Source organism: Nicotiana sylvestris, chromosome 1 (assembly GCF_000393655.2).
Source record: "Nicotiana sylvestris chromosome 1, ASM39365v2, whole genome shotgun sequence".
In the NCBI taxonomy this organism is placed as follows: domain Eukaryota; kingdom Viridiplantae; phylum Streptophyta; class Magnoliopsida; order Solanales; family Solanaceae; genus Nicotiana; species Nicotiana sylvestris.
Genome location: NC_091057.1, coordinates 150826045 through 150849670, shown reverse-complemented (window position 1 = coordinate 150849670; position 23626 = coordinate 150826045). Strand labels below are relative to the sequence as shown.

The 23626-nt window shown below is 36.7% G+C and overlaps 2 protein-coding genes across 4 annotated transcripts; both read left to right on the top strand.

Moving 5' to 3' along the window:
• The first annotated feature begins 5915 nt into the window (after positions 1 to 5915).
• Positions 5916 to 11103, top strand: LOC104246819 (pentatricopeptide repeat-containing protein At5g16420, mitochondrial). 3 transcript variants are annotated; one of them, XM_070169457.1, is made up of 3 exons: positions 5916 to 7915; positions 9696 to 9984; positions 10768 to 11103. In XM_070169457.1, exon 1 carries the CDS (start codon positions 5960 to 5962, stop codon positions 7643 to 7645), a length of 1686 nt encoding a protein of 561 aa, XP_070025558.1. In that variant the 5' UTR covers positions 5916 to 5959; the 3' UTR covers positions 7646 to 7915; positions 9696 to 9984; positions 10768 to 11103. The 3 variants fall into 3 exon arrangements, with proteins under 3 accessions (XP_070025558.1, XP_009801005.1, XP_009801007.1); XM_009802703.2 differs by lacking the exon at positions 9696 to 9984 and adding an exon at positions 9249 to 9328; XM_009802705.2 differs by lacking the exon at positions 9696 to 9984.
• Positions 11104 to 13309: 2206 nt separating this feature from the next.
• LOC104246818 (U-box domain-containing protein 44-like) lies at positions 13310 to 20908 on the top strand. Its single transcript, XM_009802702.2, has 5 exons — positions 13310 to 14085; positions 14405 to 15777; positions 17007 to 17310; positions 18080 to 18558; positions 19410 to 20908. The coding sequence occupies exons 2-5, from the start codon at positions 14551 to 14553 to the stop codon at positions 20394 to 20396; spliced, it is 2997 nt and encodes a 998-aa protein (XP_009801004.1). The 5' UTR covers positions 13310 to 14085; positions 14405 to 14550; the 3' UTR covers positions 20397 to 20908.
• Positions 20909 to 23626: the final 2718 nt, after the last annotated feature.

Sequence of the window (23626 nt, the reverse complement as noted above, 5' to 3'; positions counted from 1 at the left end):
ACTCAGCCCAGTGCCCTAAACCCAGCCTGCCTTTTAAATGACCAAACGACGTTGTTTCGGCGTCAATCAATCCGGGCCGTCGAGGTTAATCAATCCAACGGTCGAGAATCTTGGGTCGTTTGGTATATTAATGTCCAAATGTTACCCCCTACTTCGCCTCTCAGAACTCACCCCTACCCAAACCCTAGAGACGCCACCCCTATACGCTCCGTCAAGTTCGCCGGCGGTGATGACGGTAACCACGTCGTTCCCACCCAAAATGACACCACTTGTTCCCCTTCTCCTCCTCTTCACAAATCCACCCTCTGTTTCCTTCTAATCCCACCCCATCTCGTCAAATATTGGATCGAAGCTTTTCCGGCCATGACTCAAAGTAGCCCAAACACCACCAAACTTACATCATAGGACCATCACAACCTCCTCTATCAAAACCCCAAGGTCCTGACCCTCGAACGTGGCCGGAACTGTTCGAATATTAGTTTGAACTTTTCCGGCCAAAACCCTAGTTGCACTAAATACCCCAAATTGATACCACATAGTCCCTGGGCTTCCCTCTTGAAGAATCTGCAGTCAATAGCACCCAATTCCCACTGGAGATGATCGAATCTGGACTCTGAGAGTTGGCCGGATTTTGGAAGTTGAATCAGTGAGCTTTTGAGTTTTTCCCTTTCTTTGTTTAAATTCTTGCTTTTGATTCTGTTCTCATATTTGTTGACGTTTAGTTTAATTTGCGTTTTAATTTTTTTGTCAATATTGTTCTAATCTTGTGTCCTGATTTGTTTTGATTAATCCTAGTTGTTTGTTTTTAATCTGTTCCAATTCCGGATTTTAGTTTGATTTTTAGTTAAGCTTTTGATAATTTGTAAACTAGTTTTATTAAGTTTTGTTTGAATTAATTTCTGGTATTCTTTTAGTTTAGGTTAATTACTAGTTGGTTCAGTTCCAGTTTAATTAATCGTCATAATTAGTTGAATTTGGTTATAGTTGATAGTTTAATTTGGTTATTGGTTTTGTGGTTATCAATTCTGATTAGATTAGCTTGTGTTAGTTTTTCTTTTGATAGTTAGTTTGGTTATTAATTCTGAGTTCAATTTCTAGATTCAATAAGAGTTTAAAATGGGATAGATTCAGAGTTTAGGAAAATGTTTGGTTATAGATGTAATTTTAGTTTAAGTTCAGGGGTAGCTTACACATTTAGGATTGGGTAACACATGGTAGTTGAAACTAGAATCTTCTAGGGATTTCCAAAGTAGGACTTTAGTGTAATTTCAGTAATTGTAGAGTATTAACTTGTGACACAAGTCAGAAAACAAGGGACTAATAGGCAACTGAAAATCTGAAGCTTCCCCTTAGTTTTGCCTATAAAAGGCAGTCTTTATTTCCTTGTTGGACAAGTTTGGAACCCCAAAAATTCCCCCAAAAAACCCTTGGCTGCAGATCTGAATTTCAGATTTGAATTTCAAAAATCTTCATCTAGATTTTAGTTTCGAAAAATCCAGTAGAAAATTTCAAATTTCAAAACCAAAAATAACAAAAGACTAAAAAATCAAAAAAAAACTCTATTGTTCCATTGAAATTGGAAGTTGATTTCAACTTCTGTTTACTAATTCACATTCTGCAGTTGCTATCTTTGCTTGTTGAAGTGTAGAGGTTCATTTCGAGTTGAAATTAGTGTTCTAAGTCTAGTTTGGGTGTTTTTGTTGGTTGTCTATGCATTGGTGTTCATTTCTGGGTTGGTTTGCTGCTGTGTGGAGTTGATATGTGGGTTTTCTGTTTGGTTTGAACATTTCTGGGTCGTTTGGTCTTATATCTGAGCTGATGTTGATTCCTGCTTGCCCACTATTGCTGTTTGAACTGCTGAATATCAGTTTGATTACCTGTTGCTGATCTCTTCTCTTCCTTTTCTATTTTGCTTCCAGGTATTCATTTCTACTTTGAGTGATGTATAGATTCAGATTGAATGAAGCCTAATTGAGGAGAATTTGAAGTGCAAATGCTCATTACTGCTTTAGCTCCCCTCCCTATATTCATTCTGGATGTTTAAATCATGTTAGATTGAACAAGTAGAACTTGGTTTAAATTGGCATAATATGGACTATAATTAGGACTTTAAAATTACTTGGACTGTTATTTTGAATTTTCAGTTTGTAGTAATTGTTGAGATGTGTAATCGTATATAATGGCATCATTTGAACTAGAAGGTCGTAGTATTATAGCACACGATCTGAAATAATGGGACTGTCGTATAACAAAATTGTCAAGTTGAGTCGAGTGTATCTTAGTTTCGTATGAATTTGTTTTATTTCGTTGGTGTTATCTAAACCTAGTATGAAATCCGAAATAGGTACCAATCAAGTACAAATCTGATTAGGTATGATGTCATAACTTTGTTAATTCACTAGCACATCCAGGTAGTAGTAGTAGAGGTTATTAAATCTAATGAATACGTGATTAAGCTATATTTGTGATAGCCTCCGTGTAATTTAATTTTTGTGTGCATCTCAGTAGCTCCAAAACGTGGAAAAAGTCAAAAGGGCTTAGGATTGAACTGGTATTAGTTTAATAGTCCATTGTTGGACCGTCTGGGCTGCGATGGCTTATACAAACGGCCCAGACCTCATACCTGTAGCAAACATGTTAAGACAGTTTGGCCCAGCTCGTTTCTGGACAAATATTGAGGTCTCAACACCTTTAAAGGCGTGGTTTAATTGAAAATCACAAATTCGAAAGTACTGGGTCTTAAATAAGGCTCACTAATTAGGACCTCTGTTTTGTTATTGGAAAAAAGTATATATAGAAAATCATAGTGACTTTTAGGCTTGTCCTTTAAAATAGTAAATGAGACGAGCCTCGCCAAATAAAACTACAAGTTGCGGGGCCCTCGATAATTGGTTATGTTAAAATACTTAGAATTCGGGATGGGCCGTTTAGCGAATTTCACGGCCTTCCCAAAAGATAACAACGCGTTAGCCACTTTAGGTGCGATTTTAATAAAATTACATTTCTAAATTCGGGTGTGCATTTCATGTGACCCAAATCCAAATCCTAAAATGTTGAATAAAATATGTTTCGGATTGCGGGTACATTTCATGTGATGCGATCCAAAGACATGTTTTAAACGACGTTCAATCTTTCCTTAAAAATTGAATAAAAGCGGTTGAAAGTTAAAATTTGCACATAGGTTCATAATTGTTTAAATCAGATAATTTAGCTAAATATAGCAGTTGAGCGACCGTGCTAGAATCACGGAATCCGGGAATGCCTAACACCTTCTCCCGGGTTAATAGAATTCCTTACTCAGATTTCTAGTTCGCGGACTGTTAAACAGAGTTATATTTTCCTCGATTCGGGATTCAACTGGTGACTTAGGACACCATAAATCTCCCAAGTGGAGACTTTGAATTTCTTAAAATAAATCCCGTTTCGATTGTCCTTTAATTAGAAAAACTCTCTTTGCCTATACCCTTTTCCGGGGTGTAGGTGAAAAAGGAGGTGTGACAAATGGAATCCGCTCATTAAGGTCGCATGAAGCCGGCCTTAATAAGCAGATGGACTAACTGTATGGGTCGAAATTTATCTCAGTATTTGGGGGGAAAGTAACATCGAGATAAGAGTCAACTGAGGTCGACCAGGAGATGGTGAAGCCCGTGGTCGAGATGCAAATGATGGTCGATGTCGAGCACTGCAAAAAGTGTCGTAACGTCTAGTTTAATAGGGCAAGATATTAAAGATAATATTCCATTAGATATTCTTTTTACTGGTACTATTAGGATTTATTAGGGGTATGTCCTATATAAATAGTAAGAAAGATAATGAATAAGGGCATGTGATATTCACTTGATAAGAATACTTTTCAGAGGAAGATTCTCTCTCTCTAGCAAAGATACAAACATTATCTTTTCATAAATATTTTTGCTCATAATATTCCATATTTTTCCATCAGATCCGAGAATAGTTCGAACATTCTAGGATTTATCTGTCACTCATCATTGTCAGGAGGAACAATCATCTAACTTATTCATCATAGGGTGAATCACTCCTCCTATTTACTTAAATGTCATTTATTGTTATTTATTGCTAGTTACTCCTCCATTATTGCTCATACTTTTAGAATATTTAATGCATGATATTATCAATCTTCCACCAGATTAGTCCCACATTATCCGTACATTCAAGATCCAAGTTTAGAAATATTATTATTAACTAGGTTTAACCCATCACTATCTAAATATAATGGTTTAACCGAAAGTTATACTTTTTGGTCAAACAACACTGACAAGCGATCATAGGCACTCTCTTTGAGGCCTAACATTTGAAGGCCTCGGTGAGGCTTATATAGTTGAGACTAATACGGACAGGTGAATCAATGTAGCTTAATCACCGGTCGCTACACATCTTGCATGATACGAAAATTATGATCAACCACTTTCACTTTTCTCAACCACAATTATACTATCATTTTGCTAGGAAAGAAAACAAAAGGCAACTAAAAATTCCAAAAGTACTATGATAAAGCTAAAACATAGATTTATTTCAAAACTTTCTATCATTCTTTTAAGGAGTTTTTAAAGGTTGATACCTTATTTATTTTAAATAAATACCCTTTTAAAAAATTATATTCCATAGCTACATTTTGATTTTTATAGCCAAATATCTATTTATGGTGACCTCTACCCTTAAGTCATAAAATACGCTTTGTATTATTTTCCTCTCTCATTCTTTCCGATTTTTCTCCACCCTCTCTCTCTCTCTCTCTCTCAACGCCAGTTCTCACACAGCAGAAGATTGAAATATAATCCGCCATGGAAGAAATCGAAGAAACACCAAAAAGTTCATTGCTATTTCCCGTTTCCCCCCAATCTCAAATAGCTGCACCGCCCAAACGTCCCATTTCTCCCTTCTTTGAGATGTTCCATTTTGTCTTTTTCTTTCTTTCTTTCATTTTATTCTTTTCCCCAACTTTTCTTTCTGTCAAGACTTAGATGAAGCCACAATTTTCTATGTCAAGAGTCAAGATCAAGATGAAGATTCAATGGTTGAAGAGTCTGTTTAGAAATCAATGTCTTATGTTTCGTATCAATGTTGAAATCTGACATAGGGTAAATTGGGGCTGACAATGGAGGTTCGAAATCTGTTATCGACGAGACGACATTAGGGTTATTCTTGAATAAAGACAACGGAGTTTGGGGCTGAGCAACTTGAAGAGTTTGTTACCTTTTTTATCCGTTGTATTTCAATGTATCTTGCTGTATTCTATGTATTTCATCGTATTCATTGTCTTCTTTTTCATTGTATTTCCATGTATCTTGTTGTATTCCATGTATTTTATTATATTCATCGTCTCGCTATATTTCATCAATGTATTCATATATTTTTTTAATTAATATAATTTATGGATATTATGTATTCAGATTTATAATTGTGTTTGTTGAGTTATATTAGGAGTCTATTGTGTTAGTTGATTCACTTTCCGTTTAAAAACAACTGAATAGACCATGAATTACGTTATTTACGTTATTGTATTCACAAATACATATCGTGAATACAGTCGAATACAATCGATATAATAATCTGTCTAGCTGTAATCCCCTATTTCATGTCATGAATAAAGTCGAATACAATAATCGTCTAGCTGTAATCCCCTATTTCACGCTGAGAAATGCTACTGTATTCATGAATACAGTAGCTTAAATACATCGAATACACTCTAAAAAACCTAAAAACATAGCTATAGGAAGTAATATAAAAAATGGTAGCTACAACTAGCTAATAACCACTAAAACATAGTGGTTTATGAAAAGAATAGATGTGTAATGTTACAAAACAAAAAGAACGAGGCGGTTAAGAGTAATTTTGTAAAAATATGGGGGAAGAAATGTAAAAGGCAAGAAGTTTGGTGCGGAGCGGCCGGTAGACACAGTAGCCAGCGTCGAAACATCGTATTCTCTGAAATTTTCCCATGTTAATTTCCCCAAAGGTTTCGGGCCACCGGCGGTGGGTCTACACCACATATCTCAACTCAAACAACTTCAGGCACTTCCTCTCAACCACGGCCGACACCACCGCCACCGCCGCCGACCCGTTTAAGACCCACCCGTCATACCAGCACCTCTCTACCATCAAATCCAAATCGGAGCTCCTCCAGTCCTACACTGTCACACCCCCCATCAAACCCTGGCCCCGATATCTCTCCCCTAAAGCACTCATTTCACTCATCAAATCCCAGCATGATCCAAACCTTTCGCTCCAAATATTCCACCATGCTGGCAACTTCCACCCTGGTTTTTCCCATAATTACGAAACCTACCAATCCATCATCAACAAACTCTGCCGTGCGCGCGCGTTTGATGAAGTAGAGACCCTTTTAACGGAATTGCAAAAGTCCAGCATCCAATGTGGGGAAGGTTTGTTTATTACTATGATTCGGAACTATGGGATTGCTAGTAAGCCCAAATTGGCCCTTAAGACCTTTCTGCGTATTGAAAAATTTGGAATTCAGAGGTCAATTAGGTCATTTAACGCTTTGTTGAATGCTTTAGTACAAAACAAAGAGTATGATTTGGTTTACGCAATTTTTAAGAATTGCCAGAAAAAGTTGGATATAATGCCCAGTGTGTTTACTTGTAATATCTTGTTGAATGCTTTGTGTAAGAAAGGCGATATTGATAGTGCAATTCAAGTTCTTGATGAGATGCCTGTGATGGGAATAGTTCCCAATGTGGTGAGCTACACAACCATTTTGGGTTGTTATGTATCAATTGGTGATTTAGTGGGGGCCAAGAGGATGTTTGATGAAATTGTGGATAGAGGTTGGTTGCCTGATGCAACGACGTACACTGTCTTGATGCATGGATTTGCTAAGCAAGGGAAGTTGATTGATGCAGTTAAGATAATGGATGAGATGGAAGAGAATGGTGTTGGGCCGAATGAAGTGACGTATGGAGTGATGATCGAGGCATTTTGCAAGGAAAAGAAGTCTGGTGAAGCTGTTAATTTACTTAATGATATGCTAGATAAGAGGTACATACCAAGCTCAACACTTTGCTGTAAGGTGATTGATCTCTTGTGTGAAGAGGGAAAGGTTGAGGAGGCGTGTGATTTGTGGAAGAAATTGTTGGTAAAGAATTGTACTCCAGATAATGCTATATCGAGCACACTTATTCACTGGCTTTGTAAGAAGGGAAAGATTCGGGAAGCAAGGAAATTGTTTGACGAGTTTGAGAAGGGTTCGAGTCCTAGTGTTTTGACATATAACATGCTTATTGCAGGGATGTGTGAGAGAGGAGAGCTGCATGAAGCCGGGAGGTTGTGGGATGACATGGTGGACAAGGGTTGCATTCCCAATGCTTTTACTTACAACATGTTGATCAATGGTTTTTGCAAAGCTGGAAATGCAAAGGAAGGAATTAGAGTTCTGGAAGAAATGCTTGAAAAAGGGTGTCTCCCAAACAAATCTACTTATTCCATCTTAATCAAGGGGCTTCTTGACTCTGAATGCGAGGCAGAAGTTTTAAGGGTGCTTCCACTGGCTGCTTCAGGTGATGTCGATCTTGAAACTTGGGGAATCCTTGTGGCCAAGTTTGTTACTGACCTTCGTAATGTATGTCCCATTTTGGATAAGATATTGCTTGAGAATGATACATAAAGGTTTGTTCTGACGCTCTTCATGCCCATCATCTGATTCTAATGTGGGAGCAAGCATGGTTCACAAAAGGATTATAATGAGAGTATTGGTGATTGTCTCGGTGCCTGGTTCAAGAAGGTACAAGCTCCCCTATACAAACATTTTTGAAGTTCATGAGAACCTTGACATTGTTGACAACAACTTTGGAGCCATTTCCGGAAGAAGACTGGAAAATGAACATGTGAAGCATGGGATATGCTGTTTGATGACGACATAAAAAGAGTCAAAGAAGTAAGAAGTGATGTTTTTAACTTTTTATACAGCTCTAGACTTCTAGTATTATATTATTGTGAGATGGATTAGGTTATGATGATTATTATTGTAAATTATGTCATTGTCTTATTGTGAATTGTTCCATATTCTGTGTAAAGGAAGGGATGCATACTTGGAGAATCAATCCCCTAATTCTTCACATAAATGTTCACAATACATCATCATGAAATGTCCTCATCCTTTCTTCACATATAAGTAGAAAGAGAAATATGACCATGACATTGTGTTATGTTGTTAATCATTTCTGGCACTACTACATAAGAAACTAACTCCTCTTGCACCTGTCCAATCACATCACAACAAAAAAATGAGATATCGATGGAAGAGAAAAAACAAAGCCTTGGAGAAACTTTGTCTACTTAGAGATATGATGCCTATTCCAAGTAAACTAGCAACTATTTATTTTGCGGCATCTCAAAGTCGCTTTTCAAAATTGTTCTGATAGGTGGCCTAAACATATGGAGGGGGGGGGGGGTTACTCTTTTCCTTTTTGCCCATTTGTTTACGTTTGATATAAAGTGTGCTCTACCTGACCTTATTGGTAATTTGCTGAGAAAAAAATTGCTTTGCACGCAATCGTCTAACTGGCTAAGATGCCATGCATCTGCTTCAAAGAAGTTGATAGCACTTTCCCCGTTACCTAAACTTCTGCTTCTTACTGCTTCTTTTAGTTCTTTCTTATTGAAAGACTACTTCTCGTGGCATCTTATATGTTGAGTATATGACATGTAACATCATCCTGGTCCAACTCCAATATATTTCAATTTGTGAGAGTTGGATAACTCCACCGAGTTCTTATATACCTAGTGAAGGATTCCTTGCATATACCTAAAAACACAGTTTCCTAATTTCTGTGGCAAAACTTGCCTTTTCTTCTCTTCTATGATGATCATATGCAATTCATGTGTGTGTTATGAAGGTTTGAACTCTAGAATTCTTTTTTGGCGAAATTGCATTTTCGCCCCTCAGTAATTGGTAAAGGTTGATTTTGGTTCTTGTGATACCCAACTATGCACATTTAACCTTCAACTCCTTTAAATGTTTGTTTTAGTCCTTCAGCAACAAACTCCCACAAATTTGACAAATCATCAACTTCTAAAGTATAATATACTATGTTATAACTACTTCCAAAGTTTTTGAATTCAAAGTATGGACCAAGAACTCTATTTTCCCTTCGTCTTCTATGGTCCTTGTTTCCATTTTTAGATATCAAGTTTCGTTTTTTGCAGTTTTATATTTTCATCTCAAATGTTAATGACTTCAAAATTTCCAACTCTAATGCATTGTGCAGGTTTTCCTTTTTGCAAAAGTGATAAACAGCCTTTTGGTGGCAGCAATTAAAGCCTTCTGCCTAGCAGCCTTGGTTTAGCTGTATGTCTTTTTGTTATTGTACTTATTTAGCATATCCACTTTTTGAGGATATTTGCTGAGATCACTTGAATCTTTTGTTTTTTTGCAAATACTCACTACATGAGCAAATATTCACTGCATGTCTCTTTCTGTGATTACTCTCTGTGCTTTTCTGTTTGGTTTGGTTTTTATGGTTATACATTAGATGAATTTGCCTTATTGATGTCAAAGGAAGTCATCGTCTAAAATTGTTGGGAAGTTCATAATCTTAGATAATATTTAGTGGTCCATCTTATTACTGTTTTTCAGTGATTTGAAGATTGTGCTTTGAAGAAGTCAGGAAGTTGTTCATTAAATTCATGCTGAGTTACTTTATCCTAATACACAGAGAATCGCATTGATTTTGGTCCCGGATGCAATGGCTGTTAAACCTGGGTATGAGAAGAAATAAAGGAGGTAGTTGTATGACGACAGTGACAAAATGGTACTTCTTGGTTACATATTATTAACTAATGACTCACTGAATTGACCAAACAAATCTTACAAGATAGCTGGTGTAGTTGTTCTGTTATAAGATTGAAAGCAATTTCGTGGGAGGCTGGGAGCTCAACTGCACGATCTATCCTTCTTCCTTTAAGAAGGCTATTCTGCAACCATATTGAACTGAAGCGTCTGCTGTAAGTTTTTTAGTCCACCGGTGTGAATTTTAACTCGCTAGAGGGTACTAGCCTCTTCTTTTGGGCTCTCACTCAATTTATTATAGGAGGAAGGAGTTAAGTTGTTGCCGCTCTTTTTTTTTTTTTTTTTTTGAAGAAACATAGTCTGGCACCTTAGTGTCCTGATGAATCCTTCTGCACGAATCTCCAAGAACACAAAGTTGGATATCATACATTATAGGGGCTGTTTGGTGACATGGATTAGTGGGGTTATTCGAGTATAAAATTTGGGCTTAAACTTATCCAGAGTTTGGTTGTGGGTATTAGACAAAATCAGGATAAAATTTATATCAAAAATTCAAAAACATGGGATTACCTATCCCATATAGAAGGTGGATTATCTATCCTGGTTTAATTTCTAGGATTATAATCCTGAGATAAACTTGTTTTGAACCAAACGACCTCTTTAAAGTCACTTTCCGACATACAATACTGAGAATGCTCAAGAATCTAGCTCGGTATAGTCCTGTGTGGACTGCATTATGAGTTTTGATTGTTTGTGGCTTAATGCAATAAAGTGATTATCTCGGTACTAACTGCATTTGTGTTATCCCTCTATTCTAATCTCAGATGAACACTAATTTTTGTCTGTCAATCCATTTAAGATTCACTGTAATGTTTGAGACTGGATATCAACATCTCATGTTGTGTTGAGTTAGGTTTCTCATAAACAAAAGTGTGGCTGAACCATATGCTCTTTGCCTAAAACCTGTATATGTGACTGTTGTATACCATACTCTTCAGGCATTACGTGGTCACGGAGCTTGGCCAATCAGAGGATATAACTGTCATTGATTTGAAGGCACTGTTGACCTGTTGAGATGAGGCAAACATTTACTTGATGCAGAGAAAGAAGAGACAAGTGAGGAAAAGCTCTTCTTGATCCCTGTTCTATAATTGCTAAATTTTTTATCCCCATAAATTTATTAAAAGTAATATTGGTTGTTCAAAGTATTTGACTTTGGTGTGCCATTTTATTGAGCAAGGACTACAGGTTACAAACTTATAGTAACCCATCAAACTTATTTAATTGTTTGAGCTAATGAGGAGATATTTACCCTGCTGCTGCTGCTTTGTGAATATGGTATTGGTGAATATGGATGTTATATATGCTTGAAGTCCCAGATGAACTTGTACTTGACGTATGTTGACCTGTGATTTCACAGGACTCATAATCAAATTTTCAGATATTTATTTTCATCTATGTAATAGTAGCTCTCAAAGGGAAACCAAGAAATTGCAGAAAAGGGAATTAGTAAAAAAAGGAGGAGACGGTAAATATAGAAATTGGTCTGTGTATATACTACATAGTAAAAGGCAGTCCGGTGCACTAAGTTACTGTTATGCGCGGGTCCATGGAAGGGCTGGACCACAAGGGTCTATTGTACGCAGCTTTACCCTGCATTTCTACAAGAGTCTGTTTCTACGGCTTGAATCCGTAACCTTCTGGTCACATGGCAGCAACTTTACCAGTTACGTCAAGTACTCCCTTCGTAAATACTTCATAGTCTTTATTTTTAATTAAAACTCAATACTCCAAAGTATGTTTGACAGCATGCCAACTCCTGATAGACCAGAGAGCAAGTACGCCAATGATTTATAAGAGATTTTTCATAGTAGTATGAACAAGACGAAAAAGGGTCATTTCATCTATGTCCGTACTACTACTTGTGCTGTGCGTTCAAGTCTTCGAACAATATAGAAGGAGAATTTCCCTATTAGCCGGCAAGTCAATAGTCGTAAGTGGACTAAAATTTGCAGTATTTTCTATTAGGGAAATAATATGGTAGAAAGGAGTTAGATGATATATATTTATTTTTTTACCATACTATTTCTTATCAGTTATACATTGTAGTTATAAAGCTGTCCCTAGAATTATGGATGACAGTCTATTTTGATTTTGCGTTATCGGCGTTTTTATCGACTAGCAAAAATAGAACAGTGAGTATATAAATTTAAATCCTATTGGTTTTAAACTCTTAAGGAAATTGGACTATATTATAAAATTCTACATTTTAGTCCAAATAATTGTTGGATAATACTCCTAATAGTTAAGTCTAATCCATCTTGAGCTGCAATTAACAACCCACTTTATTAATCTAACGCTCGAGTTTTTGTCATGGTCAAGTGACATGGCGTGTTTAGTCAAATAAATAAGCTAATGAAACTATGCCCCATTGTTAAAATGACACAATATGCCAAATTAAATAATAAAAAGTCAATAAGAACATTTAAATGTAGACCCAAGATTCACCAATCAAATCAAAGCAAAAACAAAAAAGCATGTTCTCGTCACACCTCCTCTCTTTAACAATTACAAGTAGGGTACTCCATCAGCTGAAAGGATCATTAGAAATTACAAGTAGCAACTGAGAATCTTGCAAAATAAATACTTCTAAGTATTTCTCCATAAGTTACAAACATTCAAGCATTTATATACAAAGTTTCAAACATCTAAAATGATCTAACGACTCTATCAATTATATTCTTTTTTCATCAGATCGATACTAACTTGCCTATTCGTGAGGAATAAGGATAAACAAATTGTTCGTGAGATAAGTTCAAGGTAAAAACTCTCAAGCCCTTGAATTAAACCAAATTAAACTCTAACTCAATCGGCACTTTGGGTCTAGTTTTGATGGGGAAAATTAGAGGGGAGTGTCATGCCTCACCACATCATCATGCCATGTAGGTGCCACTTGGCATAAATTTTTGCTATATGAAAAGCTTACATATGAAATAGACTAACACATGTGGGAAGGTTCTACGGAAATATGGAGATTTCTCGTGAAAGACCTTAGAATCCTATGGAATTGCTAGGAAAGTACTTAGAACATTCTAGCTATGTAGAAAAATTTCGAGAAAGGACTTACTCGTAAATAATAAGGGACTTGTGTAATAATTATTATTTACTCACTAGTTCCTAGAAGACTAGTATATAAAAGAGGCTATTCATTTGTAACTCACCAAGCAAAAACAATCAAGTTCTCTACGATAAAAAGCATCATTTGGCAAATTTCTCTTGTCTTTCTTATCTAATATTCCTTTAGCGATCTTGAGTGTAATATTTTAGGCTGATTTGGCATAGCAAAATCGTGCACAAGGTATGCAAGATTGTGAGAAAGTTATCAAATGTTGGAAGTGCGCTTAGTTCAAGACCAGGGACGTGACAGGAGTCTCTTTAAATTTAAGTCACTCTAGAGTTTATAACCCTCCTAATTTCTTGAAATCAAATATCACAATTTACTGTCTTATCTTGTCTTAATTTCTGAGGCACAAATATTTGTGCTACAGTAAGTAGTTGATAGCTAGAAATTTTCAGAAGTAAATAGGGCCGCAACTTCGTACCGGTGTTGCCCTTTCTTTTCTAAGGATAAGGAGAAGAATCTGGATTCGGAGATTCATTGACAATTTACTACTCCGTCATACTCATTCAAGATTTTCCCTGAGAAAATCTAGCCAAATGTCGGACGCGCTTTTTCCCGCGGCCTTCTGCTGGTTACAATGTTTTATTCTTGAAAAAGTCAACACCACGAGTCCACTGTCCTTTCCCAGTGACATGCAAAGGTCAAAATTCTGGTAAATTTAAAATTTAAAATTATTAATAATTAAATATGTAATTCGATGGTTCAAAAATAAATAAAAATCTGGATGAAGCCCCACGTAGAAAGAAACTTGCCAAATCAGAACATTTAATAATGGGAACCAGTCAATGCTTAAATACGTACTAAATACTGTAGTGTGGTGAATACCAAGTCCTGAACCACTTGGAATGTTCAATGCAATTTCTCATCTATTCGGCCAATCCTGTGGCTTTTCCTGAAGCCAATGCTTCTCTAAATTATGGTATTTTAATCACCTTGAATGTTCCTGGAAATTTCATTTCTGCTGCATTTTCTTGGTAACTCCCCAAAATACCATGTATCTTGGGGTTGGGTCTCGATTGTTTTTCGTTTAGTTTTTTTCAGGTAATTGTCGAGCACAGTCAACAAAGCATTTGATCTTTGAGTTGGCTTGTCCAAATTTGCCAATTCTTGGCAAGACTTTGCAACACTTAATCAGGTAAGCTATTTCATTGCTTGAATTTTGGTTGACTTACACAAGTCTTGTTCATACTGTTTCTGTTCCCTATTGCTTCAAATGAATGTTTAAACATAACCCATAAATTACTTTTCTTGATTTTGCCCATTTTGCATCGCATGTTCTTGAAAAGGTTTCCCTAGTTAAAATTGAGACAGTTTTTTTTTCAAAATTTCAAATTCTATATTCTCAAGCAAAATGAAGGTGTAAATTTTGTATCATGATCTGTATGAAGAATATTTTGTGTGTTTTTGACTTTAAATTGGTGTTCTGACTTAAATCCTTGGAAACCATAATGAAGGTTTCTTGAGACAAGATGAAGCAAAGTCAAGGCTTTTCCTCCAGTGGAATTATTACTTTGCTAGATTGATTGTAGAGTTTCTATATTGGTCACATGGGATAGCCTCAATTCTGGTCCTTGAGTATTTTTTCTTGGGTGAAAGCAAGATGCCAGATGTGATTAGTGCTTCTGCTTTAGGTCCATTTGCGGATATCCTCTCTTCAATTATAGAGTCCATCATTGAAGTAGTACTTTCTACCAATAATGTCTTTATAGAGAAGAAGAGTTTTGCAGAACTTTCAGCTTATCTGAATCGAATTGCTCCTCTTCTTAAGGAGTTTAACAGGAAGAACATTAATGATTCCAAATGCTGGGAAAATGTTTTAGAAATTCTTAACCGACAGATAGTGGATGCAAGGCAACTAATCTCGGATTGCAGTAAGAAAAACAAGGTCTATCTCTTAATGAGTTGTCGATCTATTGCAAAGCGCATAGAGAATATCACCAGGGAAATTAGCCGTGCATTAACTTGCATTCCTTTAGCTTCTCTTGACGTTTCTTCGGGTATAAAGGAAGAGATTGTCCAGCTGATCGACAGCATGCGTACAGCAGAATTTAGAGCAGCCATAGCAGAAGAAGAGATTTTAGAGAAGATAGAGTCGGGTATACAACAGAGAAATGTTGATCGCTCCTATGCCAACAATTTGTTAGTTTTAATTGCGGAGGCCGTTGGCGTTTCAACTGAAAGCTCAGCTTTAAGAAGAGAATTTGAAGATTTCAAAAATGAAATAGACAATGCACGGTTAAGGAAAGATCAAGCTGAAGCCTTGCAGATGGACCAAATAATTGCTCTGCTAGAAAGAGCAGATGCTGCAACATCCCGCCAGGAAAAAGAAAAGAAGTACTTCACTAAGCGGAAATCGTTGGGCAGTCAACCTTTGGAGCCACTTCTGTCGTTTTATTGCCCTATCACTCGTGAGGTTATGACTGATCCTGTTGAGACTCCTTCAGGGCATACATTTGAAAGGAGTGCAATAGAGAAGTGGTTGGCAGAGGGAAATTTGTGTCCTATGACATCTACTCCTTTAAACAATACAATGTTGCGGCCTAATAAAACTCTGCGGCAGTCAATTGAGGAATGGAAAGACCGAAATACAATGATTACTATCGCTTCCATGAAATTGAAACTATCATCCACCGAAGAGGAAGAAGTTCTCAATTACCTGGAACAGCTAAGAGATCTCAGCGAGCAGAGAGAAATACACCGAGAATGGGTTATTATGGAGGACTATATTCCTATTCTAATCAAGCTACTGTGTTCAAAAAGTAGGGATATCAGGAATCTTGTTCTTGAGGTGCTCTGCGTTTTAGCAAAGGATGGTGATGATGCTAAGGTACTTATTCTTTTGATTTCTTTTTTAGGTTTTTCAATGTGTTCTCTTTTCCTTGAGAGGCCACTAAGATCACATATGTTGTGAGATCATTAATCTCTCAAATTGTAGGGAGTTGGAATTTGAAAGCATTGTTATATGTTGAAAGTTGACACTAGGGTCAAGTCTTAGTTTTGAGCTTGTGAAAATTGTGAAAAAGGCTGACTAAAGATATTGACTTTGTTCATATTCATCTGGCGTTGTGAACCATGGTTGGGGCACAACAATTTGAGTATCATTGCAAGCCCAAGAGGGTATTGAGAGTGTAGAGAGCCCACATAGGATGTGAGCACCACATTAGCCAATTTGGTGCAATGTGGAAGTCACACAAATTTTTTAAATAAAATAACTTAAAGTGATTGGGTACGAGTATGAGATCCACTCTTGCCCAGTTCGGTCAGAAATGGCATCTGATCATTCCATATGAAAAGCTGCTGTTAGTTCAAGTTAACTGCAGTTCAAATGCAATGAGGATTTCTCGCAGCTAATTACTGGTGAGAGACATATTGTGCCAAAATGCATAAAACCTATACAAGTTATTTGCTTTAAAGAGAGAGGGCCAACGTTATCATTTGCCTTTAGGTTAAAAAAATTTCATTTTTGGGCTTGTGGAATTAGCATGTAGAAGTCTGAAGGTTCATTATATGTTGCTTCCACGTCCTTTCTAACAGCTCTGTATGATTCTAGATCTGACAATTTCATAGGCCTACCTATTGATTTGACCGGGATATGCAGGAGAATATCTCATCCGCCATATTAAAAAGCATGAGGAATGTGATATATGATGCAAAATTTTGTAGTTCAAACCTCTGCACAGTTAACATCTATCAGGAGAGTATGCCTCTCCATGTGCATATATTTGTATTTCCCCTGAGCCCCACTTTTGTTATGTGGATCTTGTTGCTTATCTTTACTTTTTCTATATATACTTATGGTTTTGGACACATGATGTTGAAATGTCATGCTTCTTGCAAAGAATGGATTCAGATCCAATACAATGTCAACTAAGAGCTCATTTATTTCTTTGGTATCCAATTGCACCAGTTAGTAAACGGGCATGAAGACATTTAGTTGCATATCGAATAAGATCAAAGTCGATTAATTGTAATCACGCTCGGAGATTATAATTTCACATACCTGCAAACTTGATTTGAAATGAGTTGGTGAAGGCTCTCACATGAAGTGTATTGCAGGAAAGAATTGCTGAAGTTGACAAATCATTGGAATCTATTGTCCACTCACTTGGACGACGCATTGGCGAAAGGAAGTCATCGGTGGCATTGTTACTGGAACTGTCAAATTGTAAGTCAGTTCAGGAGTCCATTGGGAAAGTTCAAGGTTGCATACTTCTGTTAGTTACTATGTCAACCTGTGATGACAACAAAGCCGCCAAAGATGCAAGGGAAGTTTTGGAGAACATTTCATTTTCTGATGACAATGTTATCCTGATGGCCAAGGCTAACTATTTCAAGTACTTGTTGCAACGTCTTTCTTCAGGTTAGTTTCTTAATCATATCTTTGTTTTTGGTTAGATAACTTGAAACCTGAGCATGGTTAACTTTATTGCAGTTGCCTCATCTTTCTCTGAGTTTGCATGTCATTAATAACCAAGATTTGGCCTCATGGGAACAGTTTTTTTACTTTGTTTAAATTCGTGATCCTTTCACATTGTGACAAACTTAACCAATTTAATGGAGGATGGAGTTAGGACAAATTTCAGCTTTAAACCAACAGAAGTATTACTTGTTATGTAATCTTGTGCTCTCCTTTTAAGCAAGCACTGTAAATCTTTGAGATTGTATAATTTATTAAAGATAGTTCCTGTGCCACAAATTGAGTTTGTATGCCTCCTTATGTTCTATCATGGCAAATTTTAAAAATGAAATGTCTCTTACTTTTACCAAATGTATGCATATAAACAAAGCTAGATTTACTCCTTTTTGGTTAAATTGGTTCCATACTTTTCATAGAGCGTAGAAAACTCTGTTTCTTTGTAATGGTAGTAGGGTATCAGTTATAATTTTGTCAATAGCATCTGTTTTTTCTCAATATAATGTTGCTGAAAGTGCCCAGTACGTTCAGAAATTTTACAGTTATGTCCAGTAATAGGAGTGATGACAAAAGAACTCAATGTGGATAGTTGGACACACAAATCAGAAGAGCAAAATTTACATTCATCAGCTTCTTGTATCAGAATTGCTCTAATATTTTCTTAGTTATGGGGTACTCAAATCATTAACATTTCTTACCTTCTCCTACCTATCAGGATCCGGTGATGTGAAGCTCCGAATGGCAAAGACTTTAGGAGAGATGGAGTTGACAGATCATAATAAGTCATCTCTAATTGAGGAGGGAGTTCTATATTCCCTTCTTCCCTTGCTGTCACATGGTGAAATTGAAGTGAAACAAGCTGGCGTCAAAGCCCTTCTAAACCTCTCTAGTTTACCAAAGAATGGACAGGAGATGATCAGACAAGGTGTTATGCGTCCACTGCTTGATACGTTGTACCGTCACTCATCTTCCCAAAGTCTGCGGGAACTTGTAGCAGCCACTATCACAAATCTTGCCTTCTCCTCTGCAAACAGTGAAACACAGGTTTCACTGCTTGATACTGATGAAGACATTTTTGAACTTTTTTCCGTAGTTAACTTGAGTGGCCCAGCTGTGCAGCAAAGCATTCTCCAGGCTTTCTACGCCATGTGCAAGTCTCCGTTTGCCGCTAGTGTCAAGGCCAAGCTAGCACAGGTATTCACCTCTTAGGAAAGAAGTAGTTTTCCTTCTGAGTGAGAGAATGTACTGTCATCAAGAAATTTACTTACACTTTTTACCCAAATAAGCTCACCCATTCGAGTAAGCAGCACCAGATGTGGTAACCATAATTTGTTTGTGAAAGTTAACTGAGTGAGTTAGTTTTCAGCCTTCTTGAACCTTGAAAATAAGATGTTGGAATAATCAGTACCATTAGACAGCAATATAGAATTCCTTACTGTGGAAAAGGCCTTAAAACTCATGCGTAGCCTAAGGGCTGACAGTATTACAAGTTTATGTGATTACATTATGATTCTTACCATTCATTTTACTTTTACTTTTTGATGCTTTCCAGCTCCTGGATGCTAAAGGATTTTTGAATACTTCTACACAAATATTTCATGAATTCTATGAAATTTGCCTTCAAAAGCTTGAAACTGCAAAATGTAAAATTGTTTTCTGGCCTTCTCTTTAGTTTTGTCAATCAGAGATGCTACCTAGACTCGGAAATTGATCTAGGAAGTCTTGGCGACTCCCTTCATTTTACTGGAAAGGTGTGGTCAAAAGTAAGGCCCATTCTGCCCAAACATGGGTTTTATTTCCTAATGCAAAAGTTGATCACTTCCCATATTGAAAACTTAATCATTGATCCAGTTTTTCATACTATTGTATAGTTAAACACAACCCACTTCTGCACTGCCCTAAATGTAAACACATTAAGTGTGCTCTGCACTTTACACATTTTCTGCTATCTTTATGGTTTACCACTTAAAATATTGGAGGAATTAAATTCTTAAGTATTTTATGTCTATTTTTTCCCTTCAACACTGATAATGCTGCATCCACAGTGCTCAGCTGTCCAAGTGCTAGTGCAATTCTGTGAGCATGGAAATTCAGATGTACGGTCAGATGCACTCAAATTATTCTGTTGCTTGATTGAAAATGCTGATGAAGCTATGATCCAGGAGCACGTGGAACAAAAGTTCATCGAAACATTACTCAAGATCATCAAGACTTCTCAGGACGAAGAAGAGATTGCTTCTGCAATGGGGATTATCTCTAACCTTCCCAAATCTCCTCAACTCTCTGAGTGGCTTTTTGCAGCGGAAGGACTTCCAATCATTTTCAGCTTTCTTCCCGAGGTAAAGCGTAAGAATCCCTGTAAGCTTCAATTGGTAGAAAATGCTGCTGGGGCATTATGCCATTTCACAGTCTCAATAAACCAGCAAACACAGAAGATAGCTGGCATTGTCCCCAAGCTAGTACGGCTGCTAGACGTAGGAACAAGCTTGGCAAAAGAACGAGCTGCAATTTCTCTTGCACAGCTCTCAGAGAATTCACAAACACTGAGTCGCCCAATCCCAAAGCGTCAGGGATTATGGTGCTTCTCAGCTGCACAAGTAGAACTTTGCCCTGTTCACCGAGGGATATGCACACTAGAAACTTCGTTTTGTTTGATAGAGGCTGGTGCAGTGGGACCTCTGGTGAGGGTTCTTGCGGATCCAGATCCTGGAGCCTGTGAAGCTTCTTTAGATGCCTTATTGACTTTGATTAGGGATGAAAAACTTCAAAATGGCGCGAAAGTTCTTGCTGAAGAAAATGCCATACCATCAATGATAAAACTACTAGATAGTCCTTCCACCAGACTGCAACAAAAGGTTCTGAATTCATTAGAAAGAATTTTTCGGTTGCTGGAATACAAGCAGAAGTATGGATCCTCTGCTCAGATGCCCTTAGTTGACTTGACACAACGCGGAAGTAGCAACATCAAATCTTTAGCAGCAAAGGTACTTGCTCAGTTGAATGTGCTTCATGATCAGTCCTCTTACTTCTAGCGGCAGAATCATGATTGTTAAGGGCACATAAACCAATTAGATGGGGAAATTGGTTAAAGTTATATATCGACTAAAGCAAGATATATCTTACCTAGGCATCAACCCAGTTTTATGAGAAAAAACCTCAGTTAGGAAGGCATGAGTTCAAATTATTTGATTAAAGCATTGCCATTTCTGATATCTTGTGGTGCTTTCTGGCAAAGGGCAATGCTGTAACATTCAGGAACCACAGGTAATATAATATTTTTTTAGTTCATTTACGGGTTGAGTTAATCAAATAATTCAGGTTTTGGTTCTTTATCTTTGATAAAAACCTGATTTAGGTGTCTTTGGGAAACAAGCAATCTGAGCTGACTCCCCATGACAGAGTGGTTACTCAACCCCCCTCCCCCCCCCCCCTTTTTTGTAAAATATGTTGAAAATTCTTTAGTCGTTCAAGTTATAGCCATATTGGTTCAGCTGTAATATATTCTGAATTCTTATTGTTGAAAATCATAGCTTATTGATTCTTTTATTCCTTGCTACACTTGGTTGTCATGAGCTTAGAGGACAGGCTCGATATGTTTTTTGCATTGTTTTTCAGTTTCCCTTCTATCATCTCCATATCATTCCTTTAGATAAATGTTCAGCTAGTGCTCCGGCCAACCAGAGGCGAATCTAGTATAGTATCTATGAGTTCAACTGAACCCATAACTTTCGACGCGGAATAAGAATTTGTATGTAAAAATTTATTAAAATTGCAAAAATAGTAGATATAAACCCATAACTTTAAAAATATAATGGGTTCACTATTAAAAACCTTAAAATTGAACCCATAAGATTTAAATCTTGGATCCGCCTCTGCGGCCAACATTTGAATCTCACTATATTCAGTTTCAGCCCTTTCCCTCTTCAAATTATTGATATTTCTTACTAAAGTTCAACAGCATTTGGAAATGGAATGCAAGCTATCCTTTCTGTTTCCATTCACTGGAATAGCAATTCACGTCTATAATCAGTAAGAAGCCACTGCTAGTAAGGAATATCTTGAATTAATATTTTGTACTCCTAATAGAAGAAGAATTTGAGCCCGTATGGATTCGCTTAAAAAAAGTGGGATTTTAGCCGAAATAGCTTTCTTAAGCCAAAAGCAATAAGCTGGGCAACCCCAACTTATTGCTTTTTGGCTTGTTTTAAGTAGTTTGTATTTTATTTTCAGCAATTTTTAACTTTGTCAAACACTTAGAGCTCGTTTGGCCAAGCTGCCAAAATCTGCTTATTTTGAAAAGTACTTTTTTTCAGAAGTACTTTTTTCGAAAGTACTTTAAAAAAAAACAGTTTGTGTTTGGCCAGTTCATTTGAGAAGTATTTTTTGTAACATTTGATAAACAAATTGTGTTGGCCAATCTTTCTAAAAAGTGCTTTTGAGTGTCAAATTACCAAAAAGGATAGTACAAAGGTCTTATAATTATTTTAAAGAGAAAAATAAACTTAAATATTTATCGTAAGATACTTTTATTACTTTATTTTATTTAATTAAAATATGAAACATACAGTAAACATACATATTAAAGATTTAAATTAATTTTACATATATAGTTATACCAACAACAACAACAACAACAACGACCCAGTATAATCCCACAAGTGGAGTCTCGGGAGGGTAATATGTACGGAGACCTTACCCCTACCCCGAAGGGTAGAGAGGCAGTTTCCAGGAGACCCTCGGCTCAAAAAAGCAATAGGAGATGATATATTAGTACCATAAAAATGCATAATAGAAATAACAACAATATATAAGAGATATGAAATACAGAATACGAAATACGAAATACGAAATAGATGGCTGGTATAGTACAACTAGAAGGTAAAGCCCTGCATCAATAGACGACCAATGACATTCCTAGTCTAACTTCTAACTGGATAGTCTCACTCTATTGTGCTGTAGAAATATCCACACTCTCCCCTAACCTACAACCTTAATGCTCGACCTCCATAATTCCCTATTAAGGGCCATGTCCTCAGTAATCCTAAGTCGCGACATGTCCTGTCTGATCACCTCTCCCCAATACTTCTTAGGTCGTCCTCTACCTCTCCGCGTGCCTACTACAGCCAGTCGCTCACACCTCCTCACCGGTGCATCAGTGCTCCTCCTCTGAATGTGTCCGAACCATCTGAGTCTTACTTCCCGCATCTTGTCCTCCATGGGGGCCACACCCACCTTCTCTCGAATATCTTCATTCCTAATCTTATCCATCCTTGTATGCCCGCACATCCACCTTAACATCCTCATCTCTGCTACTTTCATCTTCTGGATGTGTGAGTTCTTTACCGGCCAACATTCAGTTCCATATAACATGGCAGGCCTAACCACTGCTCTATAAAACTTACCTTTTAGTAACGGTGGCACTTTCTTGTCACACAAGACTCCCGACGCTAACCTCCACTTCATCCACCCCACCCCTATACGGTGTGGGACATCCTCGTCAATCTGCATTCCTATGTGCCAAAATCTAAATAATAAGTGCCTCATTTGTACCCCATTTATACCAAAGCATATAATATTATCTTGTATAATTACTTATTGTTACATGATGACTTGAATAATCAAAATACATCATTCAGTATGAATTAGAAGTCTATTCCACAAATTACTATATATTGATAATCCACCATAAAATAATAAATAAAGTCACTTACATATGATAACATTTCTCAATAATTTCATCTCTACTTCTATCGCACAAGCCTCCATATTAGTACAAGACTTGCCTTGCATTTCTAAAGGAATAACAGAAGGCTCATTTCCTTCCTCAATCTCTGCAGTAATGTCTTTATTAGCATAATAGTTGATTTTTTTATCGGTAGAAGAATATTGTCGGATAAAATTACGTATAGCCATGGTAGTTATAACTAGATGATTTTGAATGTCAAACTTGAAAGATGGCAACAACACATAATGTATTATTTCGTTTTTAAGAATTTAAATTCAAAACAAAATTAATTATTATCTAACCTAACTAACTTTGTACTAAATTACCAAATGGCCTATTGTGAGGCTATCAATTGGCTTAATGTGGATGCTTTTTCTTCTTCTTTTAATAATAATATAGATAGATTATGAGATGCTATTATAAATTTATTACATATTTGTAGGTAATTTTCACAAATTAGATTTGATAAATGTTTTAAAGATTCAGGAACTAATAGCATATAACAGAAGAAATTATAAATGATTATTCATAGGAAGA